An 18,828-nucleotide genomic window follows, 5' to 3' on the forward strand; every position below is an offset into this window, starting at 1 on the left:
GTGACTCTGTCATGAACCAGCGATAGCTGCTAGTTACCCTGGATTTACACACCTGTTCAAGGGATAGTGCATCCAACATGAAAATTCAGCCATTATCTACTCACCCATATGCCGACGGAGGATCAGGTGAAGTTATAGAGTCCTCACAACACTTGCGGAGATCCAAGGGGAGAGGAGGTAGCAACACAACTGCACCTAATGGAGGCTTACGGCACCCCAGATTCAAACGTCTAAAAACACGTATCGGAAAAAACCCAAACGATACCCAACCCTAGCCTTAGTGAAGAAAATGTTTTTCTCACATGCTTGTATGGTGAACAAAGAATCCAAAAGCTGGCAGCAATTGACCAGCAGCTCGTGTGTTCAGCGAGGTAAAATTACTATTTTTGTCAATGGAGTCTGGCTTTGAAGAGAGCATAGACAAGTTTCACTTTCAGTTCAGTTTCCTTCAGAAAGGTAGGGGAGTACTAAGCATATAACTGGATCAATGAGACTTGAATTATATGTGAGAGTTTGTAAACAGATGATTTGATATAGTTTTTCTGTTGTTAAGAATTTTCTTTTTGGATTCTTTGTTCACTGGAGGCATGCAAGAAAAACAAAGTTCTTTTTCATGAATTCAGTGTAAAACAGGGTGAGTAACAAGTATACATCTAGTAATTGGGGGGTGAAGTATTCCTTTAAGTGAACAGGCCATCTTTTAATAGCTTATGGTCATAAATTTCTTCAAACAACACCTTCAGAACATATGGAAGTGTTTTATTGACAAACACTTGTAGTAGGGCTTTAAAAGTCTAATATTTGCCTGATTATCATTAGGATTTTGCTCTCAGACGGTCTCGTGGTTGCACTCACTCACCTTTCAGTAAGCAGTGTTCGTGCCACATACATTATGAGCCCTAAAACGTATTTGCACAGAAATTGTGTTTATCTGGAAACAGCTGTTATTTGCTGCGGGAACTGTTACAGTAGTTTGAGAGATGGCTGTAGTGAAAAACACTCTACCCTCTGGCACAGTTATTTTAGCTGTGTACCTGTAAACAAGGGTGTGATCAAGACAATATGCAAAGCAGGAGAGGTTATGATTTTATGTCTGTAGGTTGTCTGTTAGTTAGCAGGACATCTCACACTCAACAACAATAACATTATCTATCACTGTGTATTTTGATGCTGATATAAAAAAAGATTTTTAGAATACTTGCTATTACAAAATGTCTCATCAAAGGGATTGTGTCAGCAAGAGGCATCAGGGGTATGTATACTGTGAGAGCTTTGTCATTTGTTTTCTGCACTTACTTGAGACCAGCAGTGGATTTCAAGCACCAAGTAAATTAACCAGTACTTACTAATGCATGTTCATCCTCCTCCACCATGCCCTCTCTGTCTCCAGCTGGTTGAGGACTGTTGCCTGGAGACTACAGGAGGTTTGTTGATGGAGGGCAGCAGGCTTTGTGTTACCCCGGAGCGAGGCAAAGGCAACAACCTGTGGAACATCACCCCAGACGGACGAGTGCACTGCCACCTCAAACCTGACCTGGTCCTGGAGGTCAAAGGTCAGATTGCTCTGCCTTCACTTCAAACATGTATTTGTACAGCTACGTTAGTTGGAATAAAGTAAAACAAGTTCAACTATGTCAGCATGTGATTGTGACTCAATCAGACCTAAACCAACAGCTCCATCTGCTGGTGTATTGAGGAGATGCAATGCACCCTTAGAAAGTTTTGTTTTGTCTTTTGTCAAGTGGTTTTGGCTTTAACTACATTTTTTTGATAAGTAACTGTGTTTAATATTTTGGTTCCTTGAAGTGGTATTTTGAATTTTTATGAGGTGGGGCTGTGTGAGACACTTATTCATAGTCAGTGTATTGCATACAGTAGATGCCTGTCAGCTCATCCCCAGTTTGGAGAAGCAGGAAGTAGGACTCCACCATTAATCGAAAAAAAATCATGATATGTTTGGCTGCATTTCTGTCACTCCTCCTTTCTCTCCCCTGCTGTGTGCTTCTCACCGAGGCACACAGACACGGGGCATAGAGAAAGGAGGTGATACTTGAGTAAACAAACTCTTATTACATTACTGTAAGTGCAATAAAATTTTCCAAACAAGTGTAATTTATTAATTTAATCCACCTAAAACCAAAAATAGACACATGTTACAACAGACTTTTAAGTTTAAGTCCAAAATTGTGCAGCTCTATCTGGCAGGACTACCGACACAGAAGCTTAGCAGTGTACCTCTGTGGAGGGGGGACAGCATGATAAGACTTTTGTAAAGTGGCTAAAATACATTGGGCTGCTGCTTGCTTAGCTTCCATGTCAGTGCTCCTGTCTGCTTCTCCAAACTGGGGGTGTATCGGCCAACATCTACTGTAGGTAATACATTGACTTTAGCTTACCACCTGATACTACCCCACTTCGAAAGATCCAAAATATCCCTTTAATGACCAACTTTACCAGTTGGTGTCAACAGTCTAAAAATATTTTCTCTTGCAAAACCCACTGAGTATTGTCTTTGCTTCTCAGGTGGTCATCAGTATGACAAGAACCAGGTGATCCTCAACACGTATGATGAGAGAAAACTGAACCAAAGATGGACCCTGGAAGTCCTGTGATCATATCAGCCTCAACTTGCCAGACACACCACGTCATACTGAACCCTGTGATGCAGCTCCACTGTAGAGCCCACACCACAGAGATGGGTCCAGTAGGAGGATTTGCGCAATCACTGCACTCCTTTGTAGTATTTTAACTCTTGTTTACTCCTCTGGAGGAGGGTGACCTTTAACTGGATATACTTTATAACTATTCTCATAGTGTTAATTGAGTGAATGAGTATCATAAAAGCATTGCTTATGTTTGCCACTTGATTTCAAACACTGTTTACCAAAGACTTCAGGCACCCCTCTCTATGTCGTCACTGCATGTAGTGAGAACTCAGCCCTGTTTCAATGCTGCATACTTCCCTTTACTTAATGGTACTTTTCTACTGCATGGTTCCAACATCTGTCTTCTGATCATAATGTTGGCAAATATGAATGTATAGTGTATATTGACAGCTGTTATATGAAGTCCGATGTGCCTACACTCCAAAGATGTATGTCGACTAAGATGTTTTCTTTTTGTGAATAGATCAAAAATGATCTATTTTAGAGTTTTAATATCTGCTTAGGACTTTTTACGCAAACTGGACTTTACTGCATGAAGTTGTATATAAGCATCAAGTGTATAGATCTTAGTTTAAATTTCAAAGCAGGACGGCAATAACACTGCTGCCCACTGTTGATTGTAAATATGTGAATGTCCAAGAGAAAACTGTTACACATGAAAATAAGAATGATTCTCTCTATTGTCTTTTTTAGAAAATAAAGCATTTTCTGTGTTTTAATACATTGTTTCTGTAAGAGTTGCCTATTTCTATGCAACAGAGGATTTTAAAATTAAAGAGACAGTTCACCCCAGAATAAAAAACACCTTTTTTTTTCTTTTACCTGTAGTGCTGTTTATCAGTCTAGATCATTTTGGTGTGAGTTGCCAAGTGTTGGAGATATCATTCATAGAGACATCTGCCTTCTCTCAAATATAATGGAACTAGATGGCACTAAAAACAATCGTAAAACTCAACAGCAATGTCTCTGACCCAGTTACTCAAGATAATCCACAGACCTTGTGAGCAGTTTCATTCATTATCTGGAACCACTTATCCTGGTATAGAGAGGGGAGGTACAAAGGTCGCCAGACTATCACAGGGCTGACACATGGAGACAGACAGTCATTCACATTCACACCTATGAGCAATTTAGAGTGATCAGTTAACCACACCTACATGTCTTTGGACTGTGGGAGGAAGATGGAGAACCAAGAGAAAACTCATGTTGACATGCAAACTCCACACTGAAGGGCCCCAGCTGACCCTTGGATTTGAACCCAGAACCCCAAACCTTCTTGCTGTAGGGTGACAGTGCTAATGGCTGTACCAACATTCTGCAGTCAAGTGCACATTTACACGCTAGAGATTGCTGTTGAATTGTTCAAATGTATTTTTCGCCTCTTTGAGCACCACAAGCTGAGTGCCACTCCGTATTATATTAGAGAGAAGGCAGACATCTCTATGGCCCAGTGGTGTGAGGAAGTTACAATAGGCTCCTGTGGACCCTAATGATGGGCCCAAGCGTGCCCTAGTTACTAGTTATGAACCCCCCCCCCACACACACACACACACACACACACACAGTTTTAGGCTTATATGTTACCAACAGTGTGTCTTACTGCTGCTTTTAAACATAAAAGCACTTGCAGATGCGCCCAGCTTGTCAGTCTTGACAGATTTTGCACTGAAACTAGCTACTGTAAATTGTATAGTTTCATTACATGATTAATCAGAGACTTCATATTGCACATCTATATATATTACCCAGCAATCATCATTATATATCTGTATATGATAAAAACTACAAAAAGGAAAAAATAAAAAAGGAAAAATAAAATAGGAAATTATTGCTTAAACTATGTTTTTTCATAGTTATATTCTTTGTAGTTTATATAGAATAAGCATCTAACTGTGTTATAGATTGAAAAAAAAATTGCACCATTTTTGGTTTAATGTGAATGTTTTTTTTAACAATTTATCCTATGCGAATGTGTCTGTTTCATTTATGATTGTTATAACTACTTGTGTCCGTTACATTCTCATGTTTAGGAGAAAAATACTATTTGTATTGGAATAGACTTAAAATTCTAGAGGGGAGGTTTTCACCATTAGCCCCTTCAGGTTTCTTACCTCTCCAGCACAATCCCTGCCATGTTTATTTTTATATACTTGTTTTTATCACATCTTTTGTGCTACAAAATTCAACTTCAAACACTGGCGTATTTCCAGGTGGCGATCAGGCCCCTGTATCTATATTTACACTCCTGCTATGGCCAATATCTCCAACACTCAGCAACTCACACCACAACAATCTAGACTCAAAAACAGCACTACAAGTAAGAGGAAAAATATATATTTATGATTCTGGGGTGAACTGTCCCTTTAAGCCCCTATTTATGGAGCTTTCATTTTATCATGATAATGACACAAAGCTAAACACACATTTACACTAAGGAGGACAAACTGTAACAACACAAGCTTGTTCTGAGATGTAAGAAATATGATACCAAGCAGAAGCAGCAGCTATATTCACGGGAGGTTATCAAGTTCATCATTAGCTGTATACAAATATACTTTATGAAAGAATAACACTTATGAAGTCAAATCAACACCTCACCTCAGACTTAATAAGAACTGAACATCATAACCTTCATGATGTTAGGATTTATTGCAGGGCTATTTTGTAAGACTGCATTAGTTTTGCCTAATAAACTGGCAACTGAGTGTATGTGGAAAAAAACGACAACTTCAGAATCACTTATTTTAACAACCTTTTATTATTTTTCAAGTCAGTATAAAACTGCCAAACACCGTAAAGCATACAGCAGCAGCTGTAGTGTTTCCATACACATTTTAGGGACAAAACAAACTTGTTCTTGTACCTTGTTTGCCGCTTTGGAAACAATAAGCCGAGACTTTGGGTTCAAATCAGTTTGAGTTTATTCACTGAAAATGTAAAGAGTTAGTGCTATAAGTCCTCTCCCCCTTTGCTGATCTGGACCACTGTCTTTCCGCGAGCATGACCTTTCTCCACCTTCTCGAAGGCTTGAGGAACCTGGGAGAAGCTGAAAGTCTCCTCCACCACTGCCCGAATCTGATAAAGAGCAGATAGAAGGAGGCAGAGGTCATACAAGCCTTGTGTCTCAACTACTGTGAATGACAATATCAGTGAGGAAAGCAGTTATTGGTTGCAGTTTCCTTCAATGATAAAGTGCAAATGAGAAAGATAGAGGGGTGTTATCTGCATAGAGCACGACACAACCCTCAGCTGAACTGCATATTATATCACAATGTTATTGATCGCGCTACAGGATCAACAATAATTCATGGAGATGTCAAATGCATTCATGAAATCTAATGCGTTAGAGAACAAAATGTGCACTATGGGTTTAATTGAGAGTAATGATGTGGGGGAGCCCTTCACCAATGAGGTTGGGAGACTAGGTATGGATGGTGCTTTTTTTCACGTGAATAAACAGTGCACAGCCTAGCCCTCAATTAAGAGACACGTATCCGTCCTGCTGCTGTCAAAGTTGAGGAAACTAAGCCCACATTCTACATTTGTTTGGTTAGTGTGACGCAGTATCTGAAACCAATGCTGCAAGCCACAAATGTGAGAGTTGGCAATTGCCAGCCCTGATGTGCACATAATAACAAACAAACTGGAGGAAACGAAAGGTAGTCTGTGGTCAGCCCCTGAACATTTTATTAATCTGGCACCGTACCTGTCCTGCATCCACCATTTCCCTTATTTCATCCAATGCTGGACCACTAGGTGCAAAGAATCCCCAGCGGTAGTGAACCCCCTTGGCCAGGTGCTGCAAGAAAAGAGAATAAGAGAAAAGACATAACGCAAAATTAAAACTTGAGGAGGTGTAAGAAAACAAGTTGTGTCAAACTGATCATGTCAATGCGGAACATCTAAATTATACTAGTTTATCAATAAACTTCCTATTCTCACCACTTAGTTTACAGGCTTGCTATTTCCCAGCATTCTACCTGACTTGATGATCTCAGTTCTCTTAGTTCCTCTCTAAAGGACACGTTAATAGTACTGATGACTGTAACCCTGGCTAGTGTACTTCCCTATTTGTGTCAAAGAATTGTGACTGACAGTTTAGAACTGTTTGTCTCCATAAATGTTTGTTAATCTTGCGTTATATATTGTATACGATTGTGTCCTTAAAAAAGTCATTATTATTATAGATAAAAATTACATTACACAACGTGCGCCTATATCCAAGGGTCTAATGTGTGTCAGGTGACTGGGTGGAGATAGATTTCCTTTAAGCCTTTAATAGCCGGGTAGGATTCCCTGCAACTCATGACAAAAGGAAAAACGAGTTGACTCAATCTTTTGTTATGTTTGCACCTGTGCACATGTGTGTGTGTGTGTGTGTGACCTCTGATATAAAGGAGTTACTTAATGTGTTTCCTTAAGGCTTATTTTGAAATGAGGGCACTGTGACAACCAAGCCAGCTGTGGGCGCTCAAGTTTTCCTTTTATGAACAAAGTACACAGTGTTTGTGTGTGTGTGTGTGTGTGCGTGTGTGTGTGTGTGTGTGTGTGTGTGTGTGTGTGTGTGGTGTGCACAGTATTTTCTGCTTCCTGTCTTTACGCTGTATATCCCTCTTCAATTTTTTTCATGTGTTTTTAGGCATCATCACTCTGCTTCGTCTTTCCACATCAGCTCTATGAGAGCACAGCGTGTCAGTTCTTACTGAAAACACAGTCATCAACACTGAAACAGTGCAAATGGAAATAGATACCTCTGCTGCGTCAGTCTGAATAATTTGTCTCAGATTGTAGTTGTGAGTGGAGGTATGGTGTGGGTGTTAATGAGAGACAATGCTGTTGTAAATTAGATCCTCCCTGTGGGAACGTACCTCTCCTTGTCGATCTTATGTTACATTTTCTGAAACACAAGGTGTGACCATAAAAAACTAAATCAGCTGAGCCCTTTACAATTCTACTGAGGGAGTTTAAAGTTCAAAAGAGGAAATGTGGGCCACATGACTGTTCATTCAATTTCTGTAAAAATAGAACTCAAATGAGCAGCCATGTTGCATCTCTAAGGCGCCAGGAAGGCATCAGACGACATGACACAATATCCTGTTACACACACAGCAAGAAGACGGGGAAAAGGGCTCAGGATCAGTAGAAGAGGGAGACAGAACTGGACACTTTCTTTATACGCTGGACAGGAAGTGAAGAAATTTAGTGACAAGTGAAGGAATACAGTAGTAAACAAATATGTGAATAAATGTTGTTGTGTGGAAAGCAACGAACACCCAACGCCCCCCGAAAGATCTGCATGTACAGTCTGTTTCATGTCATACCTCTTTCTGCCAACGCTGGGGGCAAACCTCTCAGTTTAACGTCACAGAACTCTGCTTTTGGCAAGAAAAAAAAAAAGAGAAAAGGGCGAGTCTCTCTGGGGCTGTCCCGGCTCGTTTTATAATCCTCCTTTTCTTAAGTTTCAAGTTCATGACTAATTCAAGTCTGGCGGCTCTGTGAGGTTGTACTTTAGAATAATGCTGCTTTGAGGTAAATGCTAACGTTTAACAGGTCATACTTATCATCTTCACCATCTTAGTTTGTATGGCAGCATGCTAACATTTGCTAATTAGCACTACATAAAAAGTATAACTTTGGCTAATGGAAATGTCATTAAAAACTAATTGTTCATAAACCATTCAAATCTGACCTTACAATGGCACTACAGGAAAAGTCAGTGATTAGGATTAGTGCCCTGCACGGGCCTATTATCTGGGCCCAGACCCGGCCCTGACCTGAGGGGGTGGAGCCCCGGCCCGGCCCGACAGGTTTTCAGAATTCTCATGCCTGACCTTTTTTTTTTTTTTTTTTTTTTTTAAAAAAACTCCCATAACAACATGTAGGCTGTTAATGTTGCAGACATTAAAATAGTTTAATTGGGGTTTCTAGTGTGGTATTAAGCTATATTCATTATATTTTGATTGAAAAGTTAAATATGAATTTATTTAACTTAATGATTGTATTCTCCTATTTAATGAGAATTGTCAACTGTTGCTGCGCACTGTTTCAGTTGCATCGTGCACAGTCACTTCAAAAAACAAAATAATCAACTAAACAACCCCAAAAATGCTTCAAACACTTTTCTAAATAATCTTAATATTGAAAGGAAACTAAATATACCCAGATAAGGTTGGAGGTCTATAAACCTCCGACCTTATCTAAGCACTTTTAATGGCATAAGTGGGTATATTTCGTTTCCTTTCAATATTAAGATTATGTAGAAAAGTGTTTGAAGCATTTTTGCATTTGCATTTCATTTTAACTACAGAACAGGCAGGATAAATATCTTCAGCAAAGCCCTCTGAAAGGTTCTATCACATTGGAACAACTGAAGTTCCCCATATTACTTCCACCTCACATCCTGTTTCAGGTAGAAATGTGTCAACACTCAGTTTCCTTGTTACTGACTGTAATGTCATGGAAACATGCTTTATTAAGCACTTCTCTTGTATTTACCACATTGCACTTGTTACTCAGTAATTTCACCCAGCAAATGAGTGCTCCATCTGCAGAACTAAACACGCCTTTCCCTTACAACTTCTAGATACTATACATCTTTAATACCTGAACTTCTTCTTCAGGTCATTCATGTGAAACAATTTCCTAAATTACCTCAACTAATGAAAAAAGGGTCAGGGTCACAAATTGGGCTTTAGGTGTAACCAGTCATTGAACCAAGATGGAAGTGAGATGTTTTGACTTCGAACAACAGCGACACATGCTTGTGTCAGTTCGCTTGTGGATTGTGTGGTTATGATTTGAGTGGAAAGATGTGGTGACGGTAATGCACAGATGTGACATACATACACACACTAGCCACAAATGCACTGCAAGCAAGCTTTGCTCTGCATGATGTTAATCGCTGCGGGCACGCAGACAGGATGCCACTTACACTGAATATACTGAGCTCCAGGATTGCGTATGTGTCGGGTAAAGGGTATTATACTCTAAATATGTCCTGACTATAACATCAGAGATGTGCTGTACATGCATAATGAAGTTAGAGTTCAGGGGAGATGTTGTAATCTGAGTTACACAGACAGCTGAGACAGACTGAGAAACACTGTAGCCATAGTAACTGGAAAAATATCACAAAGTCTGTGGTATTGGCAATCAACGGTTTCCTCCTTTATCTGAAAGGAAATGACTGAGGCATTTTCACACAGTTTGTCTCAATGCGGTCAGCTGGCATTTAGAGCAGATTACTGGCTAATCACGACTGTTGCTATGTTGTTTGTGATGGACGTTTATCCACCTACTTGTTAAGTAACATACAATATTTTCAGCTGTTAGGCCAATTTAAGGCATTAGAGTGCTTTTTACATGTGGAAGGAATATGTAATGGCTGTAGGCTGCGTCTTTGACTTTGACCTTTCTTTTGTTAGATGCTATTTTTGTATTTTTCACCTTGGACCCTATTTCCAAAGTTTTTATGTCTAAGTGACTAATTTTAAAATTGAGATCGCTGAACTTGGCAGCGGCGAAAAAGTCTGCAATGTGACGTTAATCATCAATTCACGTGTTATCATGACATACACTGACATTGCAAAAATGCCCCGAGTGGGTACATTGCAGCCTGTTTTGCAACCGCGAGTTGCAGCACTCTCACTCAATACTGGACCAATTTCAAATTTGCTGAAAAATACATTAGTTCCCCATTAATGTTAACCCCCCCCCCCAAAAAAAAAAAGCCCAAAGGCATTATTAATTTATTCTCAGACTTATACAATACAGACAAAAGTATGTGGTTGCCACTGTCCATGTTCTGTACCTAGCGTTTGTTTCGTCTGGTGCTGTTTTTATGGTTTGGTCCAAGCACCTTAGTGACAGTGAAGGGAAATCTTAATGCTAAAGCATTCCACAATATTTTAAGCAATAATGCGCTAATGCGCAAGACCCTTTCCTGTTACAACACAACAATTCCCCCATTGCACAAACAAAGTCCACCAAGAAATGGTTTTGCAGTTTGGTGTGGAAGGACTTGACTAAACAGAGCCCTCACCTCAACCTCATCCAACACCTCTGGGATGAAATGGAACGCCGGCTGTGAGTCAGGTCTTATCACCAGTGACATCACACACAGCCCAGAGGAAGTGAAGGGTAAGGGAAACGCTTAGTTTGCCATTTACAGAGATAGCACTGGCGATCTGAACCGGTCAGTGGTGATAAAAGGCACTTTTAATGCGCAAACTTATACGGGACGCATTTGCCCCCATGTCTACCGTTTCAGCTCGTTTCGCGGCTGCCGGCTGCATCCGCCTCCCTCAATACTGAACCAATTTTAAAACGAGTTGTACCTATGAATCATACGCACACATACACATGGGGAAATAGGGCCCAGGTTGAAAAATACCAGTTATCCTTTAAGCACCCGAGGTTGCCACTTGTACCCAACCTAGCAAGTGTTATTGTGACTAAGCGGAGGTATATCCATGTAGCCAGCTTTTTAAAACTTGCAGAAAGCCTTCCTAGCTAGACAAACAGGGGCCGTTATAGCAGGAGATTAATGCTGATGGTTTTGAAATGAGATGTTCAGCAATCATATTTGAGTGTAATCTGTGAGTGTCGACATTCTTTGTTTGGATGTCCACATACATTTGGCCATGTACTTTACGTAAGCACAGAATGGCTTAACTGAATCACCTGATAATATTGTAATGTTTGTTTTTGCAGGGACATTTTTAGACCAAGACTGCTGATAGAAGTGTGCAAAATGTTTTCCCAAGGTTCCTGTTTTTAAAGTTTCTCCAGGAATTCTTTCTTCTTGGCATACCTTGAGGGCTTTGGTGCCCATTGTTGCAGCAGTCTTCATCATGCCATCAGCGATGCCCAGCCTGTCGGTGTTCTGGAGGAACGGTGTTACGAGGGTGACATACTTGGCACCACTCCAAGGCTTAAGCAGAGTCAGCGCCCACCGCTCTGTCTCCCCCCCAATGTTATCCAGGATCAGGTCAAATCTTGAGGCGGAGAGGGGTAGGGTTGGTGAAAACAAGAGACACAAGCAGAGACACATACATGTGAGCATAAACGACAAAGTAAATGAAAGGGAAAATTTGTAGGTGTGGACGACAGAAGTAAAGAGAGAGGTTCAGTCTGAGTGTGATTAAGTTCATTAGAAAACTGAAGTTTTCCTGCACTAATGAGCCAGCTGCAGCTAGAGGGACTGTGTTTGCCTTGGTAACAAGGGCAAGTCATTGATACATGCAACACCAGCTCCAATTAAACACCAACATGAATGAAAAATGACCATAGATGTGTTTGTGTGTGTGTGTGTGTGGGGGGGGGGGGTTCTCACTTCTCCAGAGCACTGAGCGGCTCCTCGACGGGTCCGGCAGTGTAGTCCACCGCATGGTCTGCCCCCAGGTCCCTTACAAACCGCTCTGCATTCTGGGAGCAGGTAACAGTCACATGGGCTCCCCAAGCCTTCAACATCTGGACACAAATGATAGTACCAATTGTTTGTATAATTTATGTTTAACTACAAAACAAATATATGTTTGGGTTATTGCAGGGAGCAGAATGTTACCCAATGTTTGAGAAGCAAACAGAATGTATAATTAATAAGATCGAGTGTTAGTCTGTAATGTGAGCTACAGTATTCAGGTCACTGAGCAAGGTGTGTAGCACAGTCTGAAACCTGACAGGCCGAAGACACTTTTTATAACACCGGTGCTTTTGTTCACATTTACAGTGTGGTCGAAGGGTCTAAATATAGGTTTGTATTTACAGCAGGCTGTTCTGAGTGTTTAAAATGCTACATAACCACATAATGTGAAGAACATGCAACTTTGCTATCATCACACATACCTGTATCGCAAAAGTTCCCACTCCCCCGGACCCTCCAAGGATCAAAACCCTGTGGGGAAGAGGAAAAGCAGACACGTACAATGAATGTGTCGACGATGTTTTCTACACTATTGTTGCACAGACGCTCCCTCATTAGGATTCATGTCAAATGCACTGCGGGCTTTAGCGTGTCAAGTTCACTGCAGTGCAAAGGAGCGTCTGAGCTGCTGCCAGAGAACCGCAGCACATCACCCAGAGGCTCATTATGGAGCGGGCTAAGCTTAGAAAGAGCACCGAGTGGAATAATTGGTTAGATCAAAGACAGGGAGCTTCTTTGGGGTGGACAGGGATTAACAACAAGTGGAAATTGTGTGTGTGTGTGTGTGACGGTGTGGCAGTGTTTATCCCTCACCGCTTCTTGGCGCAGTTGTCCTTACTGAGCCCACCGGTGTTGACCAATGCCGACCAAGCAGTGGTTGCCACGTAGGGAATGGCTGCTGCCTCTATGTGGCTCAGTGACTTTGGTTTGTGGGACACCTGAGCACAACACACATTGATAATAATAACAGTTACAAAAAGTAGCACGGCCTCAACACATTACAGCAGTAACCCTGCTGAGTCACTGTGAAAAAGCATCTGAGTGCCAACACAACTGTATCTTATTTAGCTGATCTTTACATACCTTAATTTTTGTTTTTTAATGTGCATGTTTCAATTTTATGTAAGTACCAGTGAGTCACTTTAGAGGGATGTTGAAAATGATCAACCGAAACAAACCATAAAGTACAAAAAGGAAACTGTCTACACAGATCTGATAGTGATGAAAATGTGATAAACTTCCATAGAGATAGAAGCAAACGTCAACATGAAACTGAGACGTGCAGCAGCACTAACAATATTAGCTCAAACCAACAATGTGGTCCATCAGATGAACAATACCTCATTGGCACTCAGCACCACAAATTCAGCCAAGCTGCCCTGCTTCCATGGCGGGATAGCTGCCCACACCTGAGGAGGACACACAGCAACACGACACTCATTAACCAAAGACAGAAACAACTGTGTGTCTACATTTCTATACAGTTAATAGTTTAGTATGATGAGACTGTGCAGTGAAGTATCAAATCAAAAGTAGCACATGTCACACAGTGAGTCACTCTATTTTAGCACTGCCTGGGTAAGTCAACAAATGTGTGGTTAGAAAAAGCAGAACATGACTTCATGAATTGCTAAATCTGATCAAAGCCCCCGTTTGCCTTCACACAAACACAAACACATACTGTACAGGTCATGTATCAAGATCATTTAACGTTATGTACAATCTAAATCATATCCAAAATAAAAACTAGGTGTTAAACACATGGTTGTAAACTGAAATGAAAATTTAAATATGACTAACCTGTAGAGGGTTAACAAAAAGCATAATAATTATAAAGGTGTTTTGAGGTGTTTGAGAACAGTTGAGGATGAACTGAAAAAGGCAAACATGAGGCAAACATCTCTGCACTATGTCTGACCCATGTTGCACTATTGTGCACTTCCCCTCTGCTAATGTATGACTTGTCTCACTATATGTATCTGATGTCTGTCAATGTTAAATCGCAGGTTGTGCTTTGTCTTGCTTCACCAGCAGAAAAGTTTAAAAAAAAAAAAAAAAAAAAAAGCTGGACCTATTAAAAAGGTAGCTTCATTATTTTTTAAATCTGAACCCAATTTTTCAATGTTTTTGTGTCTAACTGACCAAAGGAAACAGAATTTTTTTTAACTGGTCCGGCAGCCATGAGAAAAATCGCTCAGGAGTACTGGTCAGTGAATGGCCACTAAAAGTGCCTGTTTTGCCACTGGTAGGCTCAGATTTATATTCTAAGTGTCAGAAACGATCCCTACAGAGATAGACCTTTTTGTTAGGATGTTAGATTCCTTTTATTTAACCAGAAACAGCCCCAAAATTGCTATTCGCAAAGCCACCAGACTGCATTTAACATAAACAGCACATTTGTAGTCATAAAACACACTGCATTCAAAGTTGACAGAAAAAAACCTCACAACCAACTCTGGTTTGGTTGAAATAAACCCTTAATTCACCCACTTAGCTGTGAAAACACGGTGGCTCTGTACACGTTAAAATGGCTGTTTATTTAATTAAATGCAGTCTGGTGGCTTTGGCGACAGCGATTTTGGGGCTGTCTGTGCTTAAACAAAAAGGATCTAGCTCCCTCATTTCTGTAGGTATGCTTTCCATAATGTTCTAAGACACTTGGAGGAATAATCTGAGCCTGTCAGTGGCAAAAACAAGCACTTTACGTGGATGTGCATTCACGATGCATATTGCATCACCGCTAGTGGCTGCAGTGCTCTGGCTCAACACTGGACTAATTTCATAAACTGTTATTACCTTTAGTCCCTTAGACACAAAAACATAGGAAAATGGAGTCCAAGTTCAAAAATACAAAAATTACACTTTAAATGATAGCATTTAGTTTGATAGAATTGAACAACTCTGAATAAAGTTTATTTCTAATTTACTTTTTCCAGTCAATTAATCAATAAATTGACTAATTCCAGCTCTACAAGGTATTTTGTTTCCTTCTTTAATATATTATCAATTAAAAACACTCCAGGTTAATAAACAGCTAATAACAAAAAGTTAAATTCATCAGTTTGCCACACCGGTTTAATAAGACTCAACAGCATCTCACAGTTTGCTGTACAATCCTATTCTACCACAAAGGGCCGAGACATTAAGTAAAGACTTGAGTCACGTCATGTTTCTGAGCCAGGTGGAGATGACGGTGCATAATCCTGGTAGAATGATTGTTGTGACAAAGTGAACACTGTGGTCAGAAATGGACTAGGACTGAACTAGGTCATCTGCGGTGCTCAGATACACCGTGGTGTTGATGCTAAGTTGGCATTACAGAGTATAATGTTAGCCAAGAACACACTCCCACACCACCAGCTGCTTGCACCACTGACTTGCTAACACTGACTTTACCATCAGCTCGTGGCATCACATATCAGCACACGTGTGTTTTAACAGTTTTATCAATGTGCCTGAATGATCCTTATCTATCTTGTCTTATCTGTTTTTCAATACCCGGTTTCACACTGTTACCACAGCTGAATGTTTTTGTTTACAGCACCATGACTTCACACTCATACTTTATTCATACATGACTCACTGTGTGCAGGAACAAGTTGTTTCTGTAAACAGGAGGGCTACCTGTATGTATAATGAAGCAGTTACCGAGCATACATGCACACATTTCTCTCCTCTGCTATTTGCTTCATTAACCTCATCCCTCTCCCTGAAGTACTTCACATCCAGGCCACACTCCATGATGACCCCAGACACATCCCTTCCCAGGATGAGAGGGAACTCGCTGCCTGACTGCTTGATATTCAGAGGGTCTCTCCTCGCAGACATTGTGGCAGCACCGTAGCCACCTGACAGGGAGAGAGTTTATGATAACACATCATCTGTGATAATTTGCTGTAACAACAACACAAGATATAAAATGTTGATGTTGAAATGCTGCACGTATGGAGGCTGCTAAAATTATTATCCGCAGATTATTTTCTAAATTTATCGGATAATGTTAGAATATTAGAAAACAGTGAAAAATACCCATCAAAAATTATTCAAAAGCTTTAAAAATATTGCTGTTTGTTTGGTAGGCCAAAGATTGTTGAGCCACCACTCTATCCAGTGCTTTTAAGAAGAATGGCAGGTTAGAGATTAGCACAGTGGGTCCCAGAATCAGTCAGAAATCATTAAAAGGTTTCTCTGGTTAGGGGTTGAGGAGGCAGGAAGTAGGTTCAGCAGCCAACACCTGATTAGACAATGCTTCAGATGAAATTTGTGAGGTACTACCTGGAAGTCAGTGTATGAATTTTAAAAAATACGGGCCTGTAGGACCTGAGGATCAAGAACTTATTTTGACTCTATGAATCTATTCCTCTGCAAAAAAATAAGTAAAATAAGATGGGCTAGTGGACGGTTGCTTTTGATTAAGTTCCGCTACAGTATCTAAAAAAAAGATAGGATCATATTTACTGATTATGCAAATGAAAAATGTTGCTTAATAGCTAACACAGTGCTCAGAGAAGACAGGCTTCATGTAGTGGTATTCGTGTAGTCAAACGTGCATGTAAGGCAGGGACAAAATAAGACCCTCCAATATACAATAATCAATGTACAATCCAGCTGGTGAAACTTAAATTTCCACTAAGCGACCTCAGAAACTATCAATGCCCTTTGACCCTTTCTATCCATCCCCACACTACCCCACCATCACCTTCAAGATCACAGAGGTATAACAGGCACTGGATGTGTGGGTGAAGAATGATGGGCTGTGTGATTCATTTAAGGAAACATATAACCACAGACAACGCCAGTGTCAGACCCTGTATGCCCACTGTTTAGTATGTATTTTATTAAAAAAGAAGAAAATACCACCAATAATACTATTGATCTTGAATATGCAGTCAAATGTCAGATGTGGATTTATTTGTTGAATTGGGGTCAACCCTATTCCCTGCCCATCTAAAAAAGTATACATTTGAAAAATAATTCCCTATTTTATTCTATTATTTATCATAAGCAAATACAGTTAAACAGTATACAAAAGGAATATGCAATTATGGAATACATGAAAGCTACCAAAGTCTACATAAATTACACCTGCGTCGTAACATATAAATAACGGACACTTTTCTTAGACTTCATGTGGGCTATCTGACAAATAACTTAACATTAATTTTGACTGAATACACCCGTGAGCACTATTGTTAGTCGCTGGGTGAACATGTGGCTAATTAACAGCAGGTAACTTGGCTATGAGAGTTTACATTAGTGATGAATGATTGATTAGTACTTGCAAATTGGCCAAATTCCACTGCATGCAATTACTAGCCCCTTTTACACTGCCTCTTCAGGGTGGCAATTTCATGCCGTCATGCCGCCTCAACATTCTGTATAAAAGGTACAATTGCGTAATAGCGGGACAGAGACGTTTTACCTTTAACCCAGCATGTGAGGTGGTAACATCACTGAAACCAGGTCTATATAAAAGGAACAGCTGGCAGGAAGAATGCATGGGCGGGATGGGTGTGACGTTTTGACAACATGTTGTGCGTCCAACCCGCCACAAGGAAATTCAAAATGTAACTGATAGCAGTTAGCAGCTAACTCGAAAGAAGAAGAACAGCAGCCGAAAATGCCCACGAATTGGGAAAACAATGAGGTCCGGGAGCTCCTTACCCTCCAAGCAGAGGACAAGGTCAAGCGTCATATGACAGGGACAGTAAATTATTGTTGTTGCCATGTTAATGCCATTGTTATTGGTTTTAAAACACTGTCAATGCACTAGAGGCTGACGCTGTTGTGTTACAGGTCACTCCTATCACGCCTCTTGTGATTGCGCCATGCCTGCATGCTATCTAAAACTACTCACTGGTGCGGCATGATGCTGCTGTAGTTTTGGTTCTGTGTAAAAATGCAAAGGTGGCATCAAGAAGGGACTTGGTAGTGGCCCTTTAATGCGATCTCTGTGTAAAAAGGGCTACTAACTCTTTTTAGCAAAATATTATCTATTTCCACATCACAGTTTCAGTGCAAAATTGCATATTAATGTTAACATTACTTAGACTTGTGTGTGTAGTAGTCTGCAGGTGAAAATCTGGTGCTACTGTAAACATGCACTATTGTCACTCACCTCTCATGCTGACATCAAGTGGGTTCAGTCCTGCTGCAAACACTTTAACAATAACCTCATTAGGGTAGTCGATGATGGGGAAACTGGCATTTTTGGTGAACCGCAACACATCACTGCTTCCGTATTTATCAATAACCCATGCAGGCATAACGGTCCTGCAGCTTCTAGTAGTACTGAACAGTCTTGTCTGCCTGCCATGCCTGCACACTGATGAGTTCACACTTAGAGATTTACTGTGGTGAAACAACCACCTACTGTACACTAAGTGTCTCACATAACTCATCTTTAAACCCCTAAAAGCTTAAATACTGTCTAATAAAATTGCAAATGTAAATTAGCAGTTCTTTAAATGTCTGTTAGGAATCCAACTGGACGGCAAAATGACAGTAAATCACTTATTTAAGTTCTTTAAACGCTACGTCTACATTCTGACCATTAACACTTTCTCCTTATATAAACATGTCTAACTATCGATTTCGATAAATGAAATAAATCCAGAGTTTATCATCGTTTCAAATCAACGTCTTCTTCTTCAACTTGCCACTTCCTGGACCGGTGACTTTTACAGCGCCCAGCCTCTCCACCAATCAGAGCGCGGTTTCCTCAACCCCTGTCCAATC

The 18,828-nt window shown here is 40.4% G+C and overlaps 2 protein-coding genes across 5 annotated transcripts in view; one reads left to right on the forward strand and one right to left on the reverse strand.

Moving 5' to 3' along the window:
- The window catches only part of crybg1a (crystallin beta-gamma domain containing 1a), a 56,688-nt gene extending 53,301 nt beyond the window's left edge, over positions 1 to 3,387 (forward strand). For all 3 annotated transcript variants that reach the window (XM_033643299.2, XM_033643300.2, XM_078174930.1), the window contains 2 exons: positions 1,391 to 1,553; positions 2,524 to 3,387. In XM_033643299.2, the coding sequence (XP_033499190.2) occupies positions 1,391 to 1,553; positions 2,524 to 2,612 (252 nt within the window). In that variant the 3' untranslated portion in view covers positions 2,613 to 3,387. The remainder of the gene's footprint in view (positions 1 to 1,390; positions 1,554 to 2,523) is intronic.
- Positions 3,388 to 5,405: 2,018 nt separating this feature from the next.
- Positions 5,406 to 18,789, reverse strand: rtn4ip1 (reticulon 4 interacting protein 1). 2 transcript variants are annotated; one of them, XM_033643302.2, is made up of 9 exons: positions 18,209 to 18,789; positions 15,787 to 15,938; positions 13,431 to 13,499; positions 12,904 to 13,028; positions 12,513 to 12,561; positions 12,001 to 12,137; positions 11,479 to 11,662; positions 6,373 to 6,465; positions 5,406 to 5,741 (listed from the first exon to the last, which is right to left on the reverse strand). In XM_033643302.2, exons 1-9 carry the CDS (start codon positions 18,489 to 18,491, stop codon positions 5,616 to 5,618), a joined length of 1,218 nt encoding a protein of 405 aa, XP_033499193.1. In that variant the 5' UTR covers positions 18,492 to 18,789; the 3' UTR covers positions 5,406 to 5,615. The 2 variants fall into 2 exon arrangements, with proteins under 2 accessions (XP_033499193.1, XP_078031057.1); XM_078174931.1 differs by having other exon boundaries at positions 15,715 to 15,938.
- Between the last annotated feature and the right edge of the window lie 39 nt (positions 18,790 to 18,828).

The sequence above is a fragment of the Epinephelus lanceolatus genome, chromosome 15 (assembly GCF_041903045.1).
Source record: "Epinephelus lanceolatus isolate andai-2023 chromosome 15, ASM4190304v1, whole genome shotgun sequence".
NCBI classification, from domain to species: domain Eukaryota; kingdom Metazoa; phylum Chordata; class Actinopteri; order Perciformes; family Serranidae; genus Epinephelus; species Epinephelus lanceolatus.